Raw genomic sequence first — 18818 nt, 5'->3', positions numbered from 1 at the left:
GCTGCACATCTTCCGTTTGACCTTTTTTCTATTGACATTTCTTTATAATCATAAAAATAATGCCAGCTGATTCATGATTTCGACTGGCTGAGAAACGCTGCCTGCCTGTCTGTCTCGTCCCGACTCTCGACACGTTCATTACTATGGGACAGTTGGAGATGGAATTTGAATATGAAAACAATGTTGCAAATGTCGGAGACAGACAGACAGAAAGGTTTATATAAATCGCCACTGTTGAAAACTAAATGTTAGTTTAAAAGAAATGTGAGATAAAGTCTAGATGTTTTTTTATAGTGGAGATCAAGTTAATAAAATGCCTGGCTGGGCTGATGAGACAGTGGATCAAATGGAACAGAGTAAATAGGCTTTTTTTTGTGTGTGCACTTAGAACCTTTCTTTTCTCCCCAATTGGTAGTTACAGTCTTGTTCCATCGCTGCAACTCCCCTACAGACTCGGGAGAGGCGAAGGTCGAGAGTCATGTGTCCTCCAAAACACGACCCTACCAAGCCACACTACTCACTTAACCCAAAGCTAGCCGCACCAATGTGTTGGAGGAAACACCGTAAGACTGCAGGCGCCCGGTCTGCCACAAGGAGTCGCTAGAGTGCAATTGGACAAGGACATCCCGGCCGGCCAAACCCTCCCCTAACCTGGACGATGCTGGGCCAATTGTGCGCCACCTCATGGATCTACCGGTCACAGTCGGCTGTGACACAGCCTGGGATCGAACCCGGGTCTGTAGTGACGCCTTGAGCACTGCAATGCAATAAGGATGCTACACAACCCCTTCTTCAATATCTCTTGTCCTTCAGCACACCTCCAATGATCTCAGTGCAGCACCATTTGGCGGTATTCAGGCCCCCAATTGTCTCTTCTGTCCAACACCTTCTTAGCCATTATGTCCAAACCTCATGATGTGGTCTCTGGCGTTGTACTGTAAAGTTGTTGAAGCCAAAATAGATATTGTCTGTCTGTGTAGAGTTCAGTTTAGAATAAGCATATGTTTTTTTTCTGTCTGCATATTGAGAGTTTCATCGGTCAGTCTGTCTGTCAGTTTGTCTGGCTGTCATTGACGTTGAGTATTGTTGTCTTCAGTCTGTTTGTGAGGCTCATAGACATAACACGAAGGGCAGCGATCCCAGGCATGAAAGTGTGTGACTGATCAACACCAATGAGGCCAGGGGATCAGCACTGAGCTCTGTCTGACATCTAGTGGTGGTGGAAATACTTAACTACACCCAGTAGAGGTACACATTTTTCTATTGTGTTATTGACTGTACGTTTGTTCATTCCATGATTAACTCTGTGTTGTTGTTTTTGTCGCACTGCTTTGCTTTATCTTGGCCAGGTCGCAGTTGTAAATGAGAACTTGTTCTCAACTYGCCTACCTGGTTAAATAAAGGGGAAATAAAAAATATATAATTCTCACAAATACAGTGCTCGGTTCAGAAACAACCCGTTCTCCAATCTGGACAGAGTACTGATGTTTGAATCAGTCCCTGATTAGAGGGGAAGAATAATGGAAAACAGCAGTAGTGTTTGGGATTGTGCCTCTCACCAATGTGAGACATTCAGCCCACTAATAATACTGTAGATGTGTAGTATATAGGCCATTATCTGTAATAACAGGTCACATGAATGGGCCTACATTAGGCCTAGCATCAGTGACCTGTTCTGTAATAGAATTCTGACCCAATATATAGGTTTAAGCCTATAGGCCTACTTTAGCCAACTGAGCATACTGTAATCGCTGAAATGATTGATGAGTGTGCAGACTTTGAGACTAAATACCATATGGAATGTTAATCTGTTTGGAATGTTTAAAAGCTCATGTCATGTTTTTACCTACACAACCCCCCACACCCCTCAACTGGAGCTGTACTGTAGACCACACAGTCGGTGTTCGATAGGATAGATGTTGCCTTGTCCAGTGCAGGTTTTCCCAAACCCAGGGCTGCGTTCAATACATTTTTACATTCTGGGACGTTCAATTAAACGGAAACGGTGCTGTACTGAATCACCAGTTAAAAAACAGGGAGCGTTTGGGGATCGCTGTCAGCATGGCCACTGCCCTTTAAATACGTCACTCGTTGCTTCAAGCCACAACCACCAAACGGTAGCAAATGTACCTCAAAGTCTGTTCAAGAACGTTTTGTGGAAACGTGTCGTTCAGTACAAACCGTTCCGCAACGTAGCAAACGTTCAAGCGAACTGAACGCACAGGTCTAGTGTACCGCGGTCCCGCGCACCGTGTAGACAGCCAGCTCGAGCCTACCGGAACGGTGTAACGTTCTGAACGGTAAAGATGGCAGAACGACAGCAGAAACATGAAGGCGGCCGAGTGAAGATCGGACATTACCTCCTAGGAGACACTCTGGGCGTCGGCACCTTCGGCAAAGTAAAGAGTTAAGTCGCGTGCTTCTCAACAGTCATGTCGTGGGAACATTTGTTGTTATTGATTGTAACTTTGCGGCGGACTATTTAAATAGCTACGCAAAATGCGTAGCAGTGGCTGCGTAGTTACGAATAGGCTAGATTAACGTTGTCTCGGTTGATATGTAGAGAATGTGGTTTAGGTTTGTTGAAAGGTGAATTATTCCAGCAACATATCTAGCTAGCCTGTCCACTCCTTCTTATCAGTAATGATAGGCTAAGCATGCATAATTACCTTCGACAACAATGATGGTGTAAAAACAAACAGGTCACACATAATTGTATCGTCTGACCGCCAGTGAATGTTGGAGGTTGACTTTGCTAGTGACAGTAACGTTTGACATTTAAACTTGCCCTATATGGCTATGGAAAGGACATTTTTAAATGAAAATAAACATGACCGTTATAGTTTAATAGTGCTTATCATCACCAGTGTTTCCTGATCATGTAAACCATACAATGGCATGGACAGAATCAGAATCTAGAACGCCTCGTCAAGTTTCCTATTTTCTAGCAGTCTCAACGTGACCTTGTAGAATTCAGACCCCCCTCCTCCTCTCCCCCCTGCACTGCAGGAGGTGTGTTTGATTCGAGACATGAGTGTGACAGTGTGTAACCAGGAACTAGCCAACAATAAGTGTTGCTACATTGTAGCAAACAGACAATATTGCTAAATTGTTATACTGACTAACCATGAGCTACAGAGTACAGACAGACTATCAGACAGACACACTTGATTGATTCACCTTGTAATCTATGTGTATGGCTTTAGGCTTACTGTAATTGGTATGTTGTGTTTTCCCTGCTTACCGGTTTGTTATCTACGTTTCTTATTGTTGTGAATAGATAGATATAGCTAGTCCAGTAATGTAAAAATAGTGATGAATCATGTCTTGTTGACTACTCTGAAACAGCTAGGGTTCTGTTCTTTATCAGGCAATGAACGTTTAGCTGAGCATAGCATCTACCTCAGTGTAGTCTGTGTGACCTTGGCAACAGAGGAAAACACTCAACTGTTTTTAATATTTGACCTGTAGCCTACAGCAGTTGAACACACTACATATTATTATACTTTTTTTTGACAAACTTTGGACATTCCAGTTGGTTCATGTGTGTGTGTGTGTGTGTGTGTTAGTTGGAGAGCACCAGTTGACAGGTCATAAGGTGGCAGTGAAGATCCTGAACAGACAGAAGATCAGGAGTCTGGACGTGGTGGGCAAGATCAAACGAGAGATACAGAACCTCAAACTCTTCAGACACCCTCACATCATCAAACTGTGAGGATAACGCATACAGACTGTGTTTGTTTACTATGGGCCTCAGAAGTACCCTCCCCTCTCTTTCCCCCACACACATACCCACACACACTGTGTTTGTTTACTATGGGCCCCAGGAGCCCCCCCCCCCCCCTTTCCCCCACACACATACCCACACACACTGTGTTTGTTTACTATGGGCCTCAGGAGCCCGCCCCCCCTCTCTCTCTCCCACACACCCACAAAGAATTCCATTTAGAGGAAATCTCTAGTTAAGAAGATGGAAATTTATAATTCCTGCTTGGGTAAATCCCTTCCCACGTTTCTAGTCTCCGACCTCTCTTGCTTGCTCTCTCTCCCACAAGGAATCAGTTTGCTCCGGTTAGCTGAAAACTGGTTAAGAAGATAAAAGTTTATAATTCCTACTTGGGTAAATCCCTTTCCAGGTGTCTCTCTCTCCATGTTATTTTTAGGGTTAGGCCACAGTGACATTGTGATGTATGGCAGACGTATTAGCTTCTGTAAGATATATGTGTTTGTGTGTGTGTGTGTGTGGTGTGTTTTTAGGTACCAGGTGATCAGTACTCCTACAGATTTCTTCATGGTGATGGAGTATGTCTCAGGAGGAGAGCTGTTTGACTACATCTGCAAACACGGACGGGTGAGACATACCTCTGACTGACTGAAGCCTGACTGACTGAATGACTGACTGTCTGGTTGTTTGTTTGATTTATTTACAGGGGACAATGCACATTAATCAACATCAATATTACAATAATGCAACATCCATGTAAACGTGCCGGGGTTAGCCAAAAGATCATTTGCACCCATAGTCCCAAGGCAGCTACGGACAATTACACAGCCATTATACAAATACTCACTAAAACAATACAAAATACAAATACATTACATCCAATAATATACCATATATAATTCTAACGACAACAACAACACTATCATCAACTGTCGTCTTACATATGAGGAACCACAAATAACTCGTGTGTACAGGTTTGGATAGATTTAGCCATGTTTTCAATTCAAATTTAAAAGTACAATAATCAGTGCAGCTTCTCAAGTCCATAGACATTGCATTCCAGTATATTGTAGCGCTAACAGAGAAGGCCAATTTTACTGTGTCGAAAAGGGACAACGCAATCCCCTCTAGTTACTGCCCTTGTTATCCTGGAGGTGCTCTCCTTGAGCATGATATGCTGGCATAGGGGTGGAGGGGCAAGACTATGCAGGATCTTAAAGACAAGATTTGCATCTGCATACTGCTTAAAGCTATCCAGACTAATACATTATGTTTGTAAATTATATGACAATGGTGGTAACTGTTTGGTTTGTTATCAAAAAGCTTAAGTGTTTGTTTGTCGAGTGATTCAATTGGTTTCAGAATAGTAGCTCTTGCTTGTGACCAGCATGTGAGGGAATATCTCAGATGTGAGAAGATCATAGCATGCATATATATGTTGGCGGCCTCCAGAGGAGGGATAGGTTTTATAAACCTAAAGTTGGATAATCCAAACTTGACCGTGTTAACCACCTTCACATGTTTCTTAAGTGTCAATTTGGAGTCCAAAATGACACCAAGATACCTGAAGTTAGACACAACTTTCAGATTCTCCCCATTAACAAGAACAGCTCGGTGGGAAGAATCAATGGATTTCTTAGAGAAGTAAATACAAACAGTCTTGTCTATTTAATTGCAGGCAAGAATTAGTCATCCATTTAGAAACATGTACCATAGCTTCAGTTAATTTGTTAACAACTAGTTGTCTATTTTTTGAGTGTACATACAGAACTGTATAGTCTGCATACATCTGCATGTTAACTTGTGGGCAAGCAAGTGGGAGATCATTTATATAGATGGTAAACAGAAGGGGGCCTAATATTGACCCTTGTGGGACCCCAATGTTTTAGTAAAGAGAGTCCTACTGAGTGTCCCCCAAACGAACCCTTTGACTTCTGTTTGTCAGATAGGAATGCATCCAACTAATGACTTCAGTGGACACATTAAGGGAGGATAGTTTGGATAGGAGGACCTCAGGATTCACAGTATCAAAGGCCATTTTAAGATCCAAAAAGACTGTGTTGACTTCACCACCTATGTTTAGATTTAATGCACTCCAGAAAATAGCAATTGGCTGTTTCGGTAGAATGGTTAGTTCTAAATCCAAATTGCATTTGATGTATGGAGTTGCCCTGAATGAGGTGATCAGTCAGATGATCAGCCACCCGTCTTTCAGCTACTTTTGATAGCACTGGAAGAATGCTTAGGTTGATAATTTTCCACCAGTGTTGGGTCACCAGATTTTAAAACAGGTATCACTGCAGCAGACTTCCAAGCATAGGAGAAGAACGCATATTTGATGGACAGACTAACTAGATGTACAGTAGGGGTAATCAGAGAATATTTGTGTCTCTTCATGAATACAGTTTCTAGACCAAATACATATTTTGTTCTAGAGATCCTGAAGAAGCTAATAATGCTGTCCACTGCTGACGCTGAGATTTCAGTAATTCTGAATATTGGTTTATTATTATCTATGGGAGTGAGAACTGTGGTCTTGGTTGAAAATCTTTAAGCCAGTTCCCTGACAGAGTCACAAAAAAATAGTTAAAGGTGGTGGATATGAAATTGGAGTCTTAAATTAGAATCCCATGAACCTTTAATTCAGGATGTTTTTTAACTTTTCAGCTCCTCTCCCTGGTAGTTTGAGATTTTCCCAAATCACTTTGCCATTTCCTTTTGCTTCATTGATCACTCTAAGAAAGAACTCAGCTTTTGCTTTTTTTATATTCCTAACCACCTTATTTCTCAGTGATGCAAATATACGTCTGTCATCATTCTTACCAGACTTCAGTGCTTTTTTTCAAGGAGAAATCCCGTTCTCCAGAGGTCCTCGTTGAGCCATGGTAGAGAGGTTTTCCGTCTTTGCTTACGTTGAAATTTCCTAGTAAAAGAGGTATCCACTTTGTCAATAGCTGACAGAAATGTTCTGTATCCAGACTCTGGGTCTTCATTGCTTAACAGATCAGACCAGTCAATTTGACTTGTAGCTGCATCGTAGTTAACTCTGTTTACTTTTCAGGATTTTTTTTATGGTACTGTTGCACATTAATATGGTTCTTACATCTCTTGTTAGTGAGCTTTCTAATCACCAATGTAACATTGTGGTGAGTTATACCAGTTGGTTAGTTACTAGACTTAATTATTTGATCAGGTCTGTTAATAAACACCAGATCAATTTGAGTCTGGGATGACTGTGTTACTCTGGTTGGACCTTGTATTATTTGAGTCAGGTTGAAATAGTCTGATCTCTTTGAGTTTTTTCCCTGCAAGTTTTGTTTTGTCAGAAATCGCCCGTGAAGATAATCTCCTTATGATCACATTCTTTAAGCATGGCATTTAGATGGTCATAAAACGAGATATCAGATGTTGGTGGTCGATATAATCCAATAATAGTGAGAGACATATCGTCTGCTGATTCAGGTAGTTCTTTAATRGTAACTTGAATGGAGTTCTGGTCAGACATGCGCAACTTCAACCTGAACGGATTATTCTCTTTGAACACAACATGTTTTCCTCTGACTGTTATTCCTCTTATCAGAAGCTTTTCCCTTGTTTCCTTACTGAGAATATATATACGCCAGAGTGCACATACTCTCTGTACCGACCTCAAGTGGTTTGGATTAATTTCCTGTATGAGAACTGTGGTAGAGCTCCTTAATGGGGTTGGCTATGGCCTCCTCCTCTGTCAGGATTTCTCTCTCCGTGATAAAAAGAGGTAAAACAGTCTCCTTTGGGGCATTTCAACCCACAACCTTGCTCCAGGTCTCATTTTCCTTGACATCAGTTTTTGCATCGCTGGAAATAGCCACAACTACAGCAGCCATTTTAATTGTAGTGTTAATGATTAAAGTAATTTGTTTAACATTGAAATATATCAACAAAACTATTKAGCATTATACAGTGAGGATACTTGTTACTTAAGAATTGATGGATGGTTGATCCTCAAATAGATATTTGCTGGATTCAGTGTTCTCCAGCAATTGAAGCTTCCAGCCGGGCCGAATACCCAAACAAAAGGAGATGTCAAAACACAACAAAACAAAATATGGATATATCATTCCGGACCTTACAGGCCGTCGGTCGATAGATCCAAAAACTAATCAAACAAGCCATCTGGTGAGTAGCGCACTCCTGTCCTGCAGTTGTCCGATTGATTGATTGATATAGACACAGGCCATTTTATGGTGCCATTTTTCATAGTGAAAGCATGTAGTCACATTAGAAACGAATAATCTCCTAACCTCTTAATCTGTACCTCATGTTGTGTGTTTAGGTAGAAGACAAAGAGGCTCGTCGGTTGTTCCAGCAGATTATCTCCGGTGTAGACTACTGCCACAGACACATGGTGGTGCACAGAGACCTCAAACCTGAGAATGTACTGCTGGACCATTCCAAGAACGCCAAAATAGCTGACTTCGGTACACTACACACACATGCACGATAGAGAACACATACACACACACACACACACATATACATAACAAATTGAGTTGTCCACAAAGCCATAACCACTATCAGCAGTAGCAAATGTCAAACCAAACCACTTGTGTTTTAGAATATACCGACACCTTAAACTGGAGACGGGGCTTGAGAGAGACAGAGGGAGGGAGAGCGAGCGACAGAGGGAGAGAGGGGAAGGGAGAGAGGGAAGACAGAATATAGTAACTTGTGTTTGTTTGGACAGTAAGGTTAGGTAAGGTTGTCATTTGAAGATAATGCTGAAAAACTGATTTGCTCTGGTCAACAGGGTTGTCAAACATGATGTCAGACGGYGAGTTCCTGAGGACCAGCTGTGGATCTCCCAACTACGCGGCTCCTGAAGTCATCTCCGGAAGGTGTGTGTGCGCATGTTTAGGCTGTACGCAGATCCTTAGGTTGATACTGTAGGCTACATGTTATGGTGTGATCGTGTATTCTTTGCTTTGTGCACAGGTTATACGCTGGTCCTGAGGTGGACATATGGAGCAGTGGGGTGATCCTGTATGCGTTGCTGTGTGGGACTCTGCCCTTTGATGACGAACACGTTCCCACGCTGTTTAAGAAGATCAGAGGGGGTGTCTTCTATATGCCAGAATACCTCACTCGCCCCGTCGCTTCCCTGCTGCTGCTCATGCTGCAGGTCGACCCGCTCAAGAGGGCTACCATTAAAGACATTAGGTGACCCCTGACCTCTAACTTTCCCTACTGGTGATGATGCTTATGTTTTTAATGTGATTAATAGAACTGGCAAACCTAACCAAAAGCTTGTTTGTGGTGGTTGAAGGTTGGTCCAGAGCAAAAGAATAGAAGAATAATGGATAGTAACTGTTACTTTGTGTGTGTGTGCGCGTGTGTGAACGGTCACACGTGTGTATGTGTAGGGAACATGAGTGGTTTAAGCAGGACCTGCCAGGCTACCTGTTTCCTGAGGACCCTTCCTATGACTCCACCATACTGGATGAGGAGGCAGTCCGAGAGGTGTGTGACAAGTTTGAGAGCACCGAGTCTGAGGTGATGTCCAGCCTGTACAGCGGAGACCCTCAGGTATGCACGCAACACAGGCATGTACGCACACACGCTTAGTCATACAGTACGCACTCCCCCTCTCCCCCTCTTCTCTCACCCTCTCTCTTACTCTCTCCCTCCGTCTCTTCCAGGACCAGCTAGCAGTAGCGTACCATCTGATCATAGACAACCGGCGCATCATGACCCAGGCCAGTGAGTTCTACCTGGCCTCCAGCCCTCCCCAGGGCTCCTTCATGGAGGATGGCATGTCACTGCCCCCCGGGGTCAAACCACACCCAGAGAGGATGCCCCCCCTGCTGGTAGACAGCCCCAAGGCAATGATTTCTACCTGGTTCTATTCTATGTACTATGTTTACAGTATATACAATCAGATACAATATCTCTGAAGTGTAAACATTTGTTGATGTGCTTCTTCCGCGATACCAGTGTAGCAAATGCAACATTGGCAGTATAGTTTTGCATGAAGTCTTGTCCTCATGTATTTATGACTGCTTGTTGGGGATAATAAAGATTCTCTCCTCTCTGTCTGTCTGTAGTCTCGCTGCCCGCTGGATGCCCTGAACACCACCAGAGCCAAACCCCTGGCAGTGAAGAAAGCCAAGTGGCATCTGGGCATCAGGAGTCAGAGCAGACCCTATGACATCATGGCTGAGGTCTACAGGGCTATGAGACAGCTACAGTATGACTGGAAGGTGAGGCTGTGTGTGTGGAAAGCATTCGGAAATTATTCAGACCCCTTGACTTTTTCCACATTTTGTTACGTTACAGTCTTATTCTGAAATTGATCAAAAACATTTTGTATTCTCATCAATCTACACACAATACCTCATAATGACACAGCGAAAATATTTTTTTAGACATTTTTGCAAATTTCTTAAAAATAAAAACTGAAATACCTTATTTACATAAGTATTCAGACCCTTAGCTATGAGACTCGAAATTGAGCTCAGTGCATCCTGTTTCCATTGATCATCCTTGCGATGTTTCTACAACCTGATTGGAGTCCACCTGTGGGAAATTCAATTGATTGAACATGATTTGGAAAGGCATAAACCTGTCTATATAAGGTCCCACAGTTGACAGTGCATGTCAGAGCAAAAAACCAAGCCATGAGCTCTAAGGTATTGTCCGTAGAGCTCTGAGACAGGATTGTGTTGAGGCACAGATCTGGGGAAGGGTACCAAAACATTTCTGCAGCATTGAAGGTCTTCAAGAGCACAATGGCCTCCATCATTCTTAATAGGAAGAAGTTAAGAACCACCAAGKCTCTTTCTAGAGCTGGCCACCCAGCCAAACTGAGCAATCAGGGGAGAAGGGCCTTGGTCAGGGAGGTGACCAAGAACCCGATGGTCACTCTGACAGAGCTCCAGAGTTCCTCTGTGGCGATGGGAGAATCTTCCAGAAGGTCAACCATCAATCAGTCAGCATTCCACCAATCAGGCCTTTATGGTAGAGTGGCCAGATGGAAGCCACTCCTCAGTAAAAGGCACATGACCGCCCAGTTGGAGTTTGCCAAAAGGTGCCTAAAGGACTCTGACCATGAGAAACAAGATTCTATGGTCTGATGAGACCAAGATTGAACTCTTTGGCCTGAATGCCATGCGTCACATCTGGAGGAAACCAGGCACCGCACATCACCTGGCCAATACCATCTCTACGGTGAAGCATGGTGGTGGCAGCATCATGCTMTGGGGATGTTTTTCAGCGGCAGGGACTGGGAGACTAGTAAGGCTTGAGGAAAAGATCAATGGAGCAAAGTACAGAGAGATCCTTGATGAAAACCTGCTCCAGAGCGCTCAGGACCTCAGACTGGGATGAAGGTTCACCTAACAACAGGACAACGACCCAAAGCACACAGCCAAGACAACGCAAGAGTGGCTTCTGGACATGTCTCTGAATGTCCTTGAGTGGCCCGGACTTGAACCCGATCGAATATCTCTGGAGAGACCTGAAAATAGCTTTGCAGCGACTCTCCACATCCAACCTGACAGAACTTGAGAGGATCTGCAGAGAAGAATGGGAGAATCTCCCCAAATACAGGTATGCCAAGCTTGTAGTGTCATGCCCAAGAAGACTCAAGGCTGTAATCGCTGCCAAAGGTGCTTCAGCAAAGTACTAAGTAAAGGGTCTGAAATACTTATATAAATGTGATATTTCAGTAATAATAAATCATTTGCAAAATTTTCAAAACTGTTTTTGCTTTGTCATGGGGTATTGTGTGTAGATTGATGAGGTGGAAAATGTATTTAATACATTTAAGAATAAGGCTGTAATGTAACAAAATGTGCCAAAAGTCGGAATACTTTTCGAATGCACCGTGTGTATGTTTATATACTCAGCAAAAAAAGAAACGTCCCTTTTTCAGGACCCTGTCTTTCAGTAAAAATCCAAATAACTAATAACACAGATCWTCATTGTAAAGGGTTTAAACACTGTTTCCCATGCTTGTTCAATGAACCATAAACAATTAATGAACATGCACCTGTGGAACGGTCGTTAAAACACTAACAGCTTACAGACGGTAGGCAATTAAGGTCACAGTTATGAAAACCTAGGACACTAAAGAGGCCTTTCTACTGACTCTGAAAAACATCAAAAGAAAGATGCCCAGGGTCCCTGCTCATCTGCGTGAACGTGCCTTATGCAATGAGACTGCAGAATGGCCAGGGCAATAAATTGCAATGTCCGTACTGTGAGACGCGAAGACAGCGCTACAGGGAGACAGGACGGACAGCTGATCGTCCTTGCAGTGGCAGACCACATGTAACAACCCCTGCACAGGATCGGTACACTCCGAACATCACACCTGCGGGACAGGTACAGGATGGCAACAACAACTGCCCGAGTTACACCAGGAACGCACAATCCCTCCATCAGTGCTCAGACTGTCCGCAATAGGCTGAGAGAGGCTGGACTGAGGGCTTGTAGGCCTGTTGTAAAGCAGATCCTCACCAGACATCACCGGCAACAACGTCGCCTATGGGCACAAACCCACCGTCGCTGGACCAGACAGGACTGGCAAAAAGTGCTCTTCACTGACGAGTGCGCGGTTTTGTCTCACCGGGTGATGGTCGGATTCACTTTGTCGTCAAAGAATGAGCGTTACACCGAGGCTGTACTCTGGAGCGGATCGATTTGGAGGTGGAGGGTCCGTCATGGTCTGGGGCGGTGTGTCACAGCATCATCGGACTGAACTTTGTCATTGTAGGCAATCTCAACGCTGTGCGTTACAGGGAGACATCCTCCTCCCTCATTTGGTACCCTTCCTGCAGGCTCATCCTGACATGACCCTCCAGCATGACAATGCCACCAGCCATACTGCTCTTCTGTGCTTGATTTCCTGCAAGACAGGAATGTCAGTGTTCTGCCATGGCCAACGAAGAGCCCGGATCTCAATCCCATTGAGCACGTCTGGGACCTGTTGGATCGGAGGGTGAGGGCTAGGCCATTCCCCCAGAAATGTCCGGAACTTGCAGGTGCCTTGGTGGAAGAGTGCCTGCTAACATCTCACAGCAGGATCTGGCAAATCTGGTGCAGTCCATGAGGAGGAGATGCACTGCAGTACTTAATGCAGCTGGTGGCCACACCGGTTAAGGACCGTTACCTTTGATTTTGACCCCCCTTTTGTTCAGAGACACATTATTACATTTCTGTTAGTCGCATGTCTGTGGAACTTGTTCAATTTATGTCTGTTGTTGAATCTTGTTATGTTCATAGAAATATTTACACTTGTTAAGTTTGCTGAAAATAAATGCAGTTGACAGTGAGACGACGTTCCTTTTTTTGCTGAGTTTATATCACTGTACATGTTAAGGTGTGTGTGTGTGTGTGTGTGTGTATACATGTTAACTGCAATATGTAACATTTTAGGCAACCCAACCAAATTCACATAGAAATTATTGATCTGTCATCCTCATTGAAAGCAAGTCTAAGAAGCGGTAGATTGGTTCTATGTGTGCTTTTTCTATGCTTCCCGGTCTTAAATATTTTTATTTTTTTGTGCCATTTTTTTAAACTTTCGGTTTTGTACACAGTCTCCAAACAGCTTAAAATACAATGTTATTGGTTATTGAAAATATATTTAACAGTGGTTTAGATGGTACAATGATCCTATACACTATACATCGTTTTGTCACATAAACATAAATTAAGCAAACTTAGAATTTTCGCAACCAGGAAATGGCGGAGCGATTTATGCATATTGCACCTTTTTTAATGTGTGTTATGTTTAGGTGGTGAACCCGTACCACCTGCGTGTTCGGAGGAAGAACCCAGTAACAGGCAACCTGGTGAAGATGTGTCTCCAGCTGTACCAAGTAGACAACAGATCCTACCTGCTGGACTTCAAAAGCATCGACGGTACGCCAGCTACACAACATATTTATAACAGGAAACTGACTTGTTGATATCTGGTTAATTCTGACAACAGAATTTAGAGTTTCCTCTTTTTACAAGGTATTACTGAGTGCGGAAGATGAGTAATGACGGAAACGAACACTAATCTCTCCTCCCCCAGATGACATCATGGACGCAGTAGGGTTTAAGTCGGGCTCTTCCACCCCCCAGAGGTCAGGCTCCACTGCAGGGCTCCACAGACCCAGACTCAGTGTGGACTCAGCCTGTCCTGCCGTGGATCTCCCCAAGCTCAGCTCCTCTCTGCCTGGGTCGCTGTGCTCCAGCGCTGCCCTCCTCACCTCCACCCCCACCCCGCGCCAGGGCAGCCACACTATGGACTTCTTTGAGATGTGTGCCAGTCTCATCACCACGCTGGCCCGCTAGAGAGGGTAAACCCCCGCTGGGTAACTAGGGGCCTGGAGTTTTTCCTGGTCAATGTCATATAGTCTGGAAAACTCCAGGTCCCGCCTGCATAACCATCTGAAACAGAACACTGCCCTGAGCCTATTTAGACAGTTTTATATTGTGTGTGATCCTGACCTAATTTTGCAGAACACTGACTACTGCAGGGCAGACATGCCTCTAACCACAGATCTAGGGTCAGTTGTTCCCTCCTGGTGTTGTAGGTTTGGGCTAGGCAAGATAAACTGATCGTAGATCTCTGATTAGGCTTCCTGTCTGTCTAGAGCAGGGATGGGCAACTTTGATGGGGGTAGGGGCCACAAAAAATCAGAACTCATCATTAGGGGGTGCGGTGGCTCGCGTGACTGCTTACCCACATCCATACACACACATGCAGTCAGCGTTTTGGAGGCCCTAAGCAAGATTTGGCGATTTATAAACATTTTAGTTTAGTCTTGACAGCGGAAGGAATTGATCTGCGGGCCTACAAAAGTGGCCATGCGACCCGCGGGCCACCAGTTGCCCATCCCTGGTCTAGAGCCAGTCTGCCAGAGCCAGTCTGGCCGTGGGAAKGGTTAGAGGTCTCACTTGTTGGGGCAAAGTTGTGTTAAGTCAAATCTACTGTAGCTCTCATATGGCGCGTTCACGTGCTAGTCGAAAGTAGGAAACTGACATTTCTAACTGGTTGCAGTTATGCACGTGTAGCGTTCAACCAGTTAGCATGTCGGACATTTCTGAGTTTCCTAGTTCTGACTAGCATGTAAATGCGGCAATAATGTTTGTTTACAGATAAGCGACGCCTCCCTGACTACTCTCAACCTCCAATCAGCTCCAGAATAGCCGTCACTGTAGAACAAACACACTGAGCATTTTATATATGGTTTTATATGGTTTTTGTATTTTGTTATCCATATTTATCATATATATTTATATTACTATCACTTTGAGTAGTGTAGTAGCTGTTGATTGTAACATACCAGAAATGAAGTTAAAGAGAGGATTGTTATTATTATTTAGATATCATATTCTTATTTATTTTAAAGAGGTTGTTTTATAGGCTCTGTGTGGTACTGAGTATTGAAGCACTGCTGATGTTTGAGAATTATATACGGACTTAAGAGATTTTAGGTGATGAGAGGTTGTAGAGAGAGGGAGAGTGGAGGCTAACTGACTGGCAATATTGTTCTGTGGATTAGTTAGTATTGATGCTAACTGACGGAGGAGGAGGGAGGGAAGTGTATCTGTAGTGAACCTTTCTCCAGGTGCCTTAACACGTTGTTTCTAGCTTGGTGGCTGTTTTGTTTGCAGAAACAGAATGGCAAGCAGACTGTTCTGTGTGTGTGTACACTCCTGTGTGTAGAGGAGAGTACTGACAGACAGGAGCTTGCCAGGGATTGGTCAGGAGAAGACATACAGTACTGTAGTTTCTGTGCCAATGAGATTAGAGTTCTGACTAATATAACTAAAGATACAGGAGGAGAGGGAACAGATATGACAGAACACTGGAACAAATCTCCCTTTACCAATTGTCAAATGGTTTACAGTATATAGTCTTCCGGACTCCTGTCTGTGTCTCTTGTTCTGCTGGAGCCAGTGAGGGTTGGGCTCTTGCTGATCTGATGCATGCTAGTGTGTGTGTGTTTCTCTGGTCTGTTCCGGTACCATGATGGTGGTCTGTTTGGTTTGTTATTAAATGTAGAATCATTTGTATCTCTCTCTCTTTCCTTCCCTCCCTCTGGAGTTATTGGTTTGTTGTGTATATTTGCAGTAGTGTGTGTTGCGCCGAGAGAATTGTAGACCTCTGTTGGGCCAGTTAAAGAGTCAAAAAAGACACTAAACCTCTCTTCTTTCCTTCTGTTTCCTTGTCATTTGTTTCCTTGTCATTTGTCCTGTGCAGCAGTTCTGTTATCACATCTCTATTCTGAGAGAGTAGTCTGTTTTGTCTGTGTATGACTATACATGCAAGACAATACCCACGTATGTGTACTCCCATCTAGTACTGGTCGGACCCCTCTTTGTCTCCAGAACATCCTGAATATTTCGGGGGATTCTACAAGGTGTCAAACATTCCACAGGGATGTTGGTCCATGCTAATGCGATTGCGCCATGCAGTTTCTGCAGATTGGATGCAGTACATTCATGCTGCGAACATCCATCTCATCCCAAAGATGCTCTATTGGGTTGAGGTCTGGGGACTGCGCTGGCCACTCAAGTCAACTGAACTCGCTGACAAGTTCCAGGGGATGTATTTCCACTCCTCGGTTGTTCAGTGTTGGTGATCGCGTACCCACTTGAGCAACTTCTGGTTTTTAGCTGATAGGAATGGAACCCGGTGTTGTGTTCTGCTGCAATAGCCCATCCGTGACAAGGATCGACGAGTTTATTTTCTGACCCACCTGTTGGCTTGCACGATTCTTGCCATTCTCCTTGGACCTCTCATCAACGAGCTGTTTTCACRCACAGGGCTGCTGCTGACTGGATGTTGTTTGTCGCACCATTCTCTGTAAACCTTAGACACTGTTGTGCGTGACAAGCCCAGGAGGGCGGCCGTTTCTGAGATAAAGTCACTTAAGTCACTTGTTTTGCCTATTCTAACGTTCAATTGAACAGTAACTGAATGCCTGTTTTTATATGACAAGCCACAGCCATGTGACTCCGTGTCTGTAGGAGCGATCCATTTTTGTGAACTGGGTGGTGTACCAGATAAACTGGCATATCCCATAGTTGCGATATACATACATACTGAGGGTACAAACATTATGAACACCTGCTCATTCCATGACACACTGACCAGGTGAAAGCTATAATCCCTTATTGATGTAATTTGTTGAATCCACTTCAGTCCGTGTAGATCAGTGGTCACCAACCATTTCTGTAGGTCACCAAACATTTCTGTAGAAAAGCCAGGCCTGATTTTGTGTGTGTTGCGCTGTTGGTGGTAGGTGCACTTGATTCAAGCGGACCGGGAGATCTGTTGCTAAATCGAGTGCGCCTACTGTGCTGACAATCGAATAGCTCAAATGACCGTACAGAGCCTCCCRGGCCACAGTAAAAACGTTTGATACTAGCCTCGGTAAGATTGAATAACTTTTAAAACCACGACCACAGAGGGACTGTAAAATAATACAGCAAAGCGCTGCAGTTTTTATGAGTGTGTTTGTTTTCATTCAGCACTGTCAACCCTGCTTTTATTGAACACTATTACAAAACATAAAACGCTCTTCTCCCTTTTTCCACTCGCGCTGCAATTAGTAGCCAAGTGTATCGATAGTCCTGCATTTGTATTATTATTAGCGTCGTGTCTATTTTAATATCGAGGAATATTTCACTTTCTCTGGTCATAGGAACCGCATGAATTTGTGCATGAGGCAGATGCGGCTCGAGTTTCGCCATCAGGTGGAAGACGGTGTCTCTTTGGTCTGTCTCACCGAGAGCAGTGACCGTGAAAGGCGGACCCGCTGCGGCTCTCTTCCTCCCTCCACTGAGAATAATGCTCTGTTCAAGACAACTACTCTGGAAAAACGAGATCCGACTAGGGAAAATGTTTTTGAACGGTCATCCAACTCGCGAGTTTCCGACTAGGAATTCCATCTTTCTAGAGCTCCGACCTCAAGATCAGACGTCACGATTTGACCTCGTTTTTCCCCCCTCGAGTTCACAGTTGTCTTGAAAGCACCATGGACATCAGATGCAAGTGCTGTACCATATAATTTATGCTCAGCTGTGCCTTGCAAGTGCTGCAAAACTGATATGTTATCAAAGGTCAAGTTTTGAAATATAATATGGTCTGAGAAGAACAATATTGGCAGACCAGGCATATAGCCAAWATGCTGCGATAATGTATTAGGCCTACTGCACAAACCCCATTCCTATAGAGCTGTTTTTATTAGGTTGTTACATTTTTTTAAAGAAATGTAATAATAATATTTGAGCAGTAGATCTTGGCTTGCTTTTTGAATGCGAAAGCAATCTTGACTCAAAGGTTGGTGACCACTGGTGTAGATMAAGGGGAGGAGACGGGTTAAAGAAGGATTTTGAAGCCTTGAGACAATAGAGACATGGATTCTGTATGTGTGCAATTCAGAGGGTGAATGGGCAAGAAAAAATATTTAAGTGCCTTTGAACGGGGTATGGTAGTAGGTGCCAGGCGTGTCGGTTTGTGTCAAGAACTGCAACACTGCTGGGTTTTTCATGTTCAACAGTTTCCCACATGTATCAAGAATGGTCCACCACCCAAAAGACATCCAGCCAACTTGACACAGAAGAGTCATGGGCCAGCATCCCTTTGGAACGCTTTTGACACCTTGTAGAGACCATGCCCTGACGAATTGAGGCTGTTCTGAGGGCAAAGGGGTGGAACTCAATATTAGGAAGGTTCTTAATGTTTTGAACACTGTGTCTGACTGTAGCTGCTACAAGGTCAGGGAGAAACTCTCCTTCCTGCTGCTACACTCATGCAATTACTCACAGCAATGACCCAATATTCTGTTATTTACACACACATACTACTTCAAGTTATAAAACCCACTCTGTCAGTGTAAGGTGTACCTCTTTCCAAGGGTTAAGGTGTGTTGTCACCGTATCCAGACTTCTGGAACCAAAGTGTTCTTCTCTTCTGTCTGTGTGTGCGTGAGAGCGAAATGTACCTCTTCCTCTCTGTGTGATATGCATTGCATGGCGTTGCTGTTCTGATTTGCACTTTACTGAGTATTTATTGTCAAACACAATTAAACTGACCTATACACTAGAC

At 43.9% G+C, this 18818-nt stretch overlaps 1 protein-coding gene across 2 annotated transcripts; it reads left to right on the top strand.

Annotated features, from left to right (window-relative positions):
* The first annotated feature begins 2094 nt into the window (after positions 1–2094).
* prkaa2 (protein kinase, AMP-activated, alpha 2 catalytic subunit) lies at positions 2095–18817 on the top strand. Of its 2 annotated transcripts, none has more exons than XM_023999248.3 (11): positions 2095–2406; positions 3570–3711; positions 4258–4351; positions 8040–8184; positions 8514–8601; positions 8699–8923; positions 9127–9289; positions 9403–9570; positions 9808–9963; positions 13504–13630; positions 13788–18817. In XM_023999248.3, exons 1-11 carry the CDS (start codon positions 2307–2309, stop codon positions 14048–14050), a joined length of 1671 nt encoding a protein of 556 aa, XP_023855016.1. In that variant the 5' UTR covers positions 2095–2306; the 3' UTR covers positions 14051–18817. The 2 variants fall into 2 exon arrangements, with proteins under 2 accessions (XP_023855016.1, XP_023855015.1); XM_023999247.3 differs by having other exon boundaries at positions 9403–9585.
* The last annotated feature ends 1 nt before the right edge of the window (position 18818 follows it).

Source organism: Salvelinus sp. IW2-2015, linkage group LG13 (assembly GCF_002910315.2).
Source record: "Salvelinus sp. IW2-2015 linkage group LG13, ASM291031v2, whole genome shotgun sequence".
Lineage (NCBI taxonomy): Eukaryota > Metazoa > Chordata > Actinopteri > Salmoniformes > Salmonidae > Salvelinus > Salvelinus sp. IW2-2015.
This window is presented reverse-complemented; position numbering and strand designations above follow the sequence as displayed.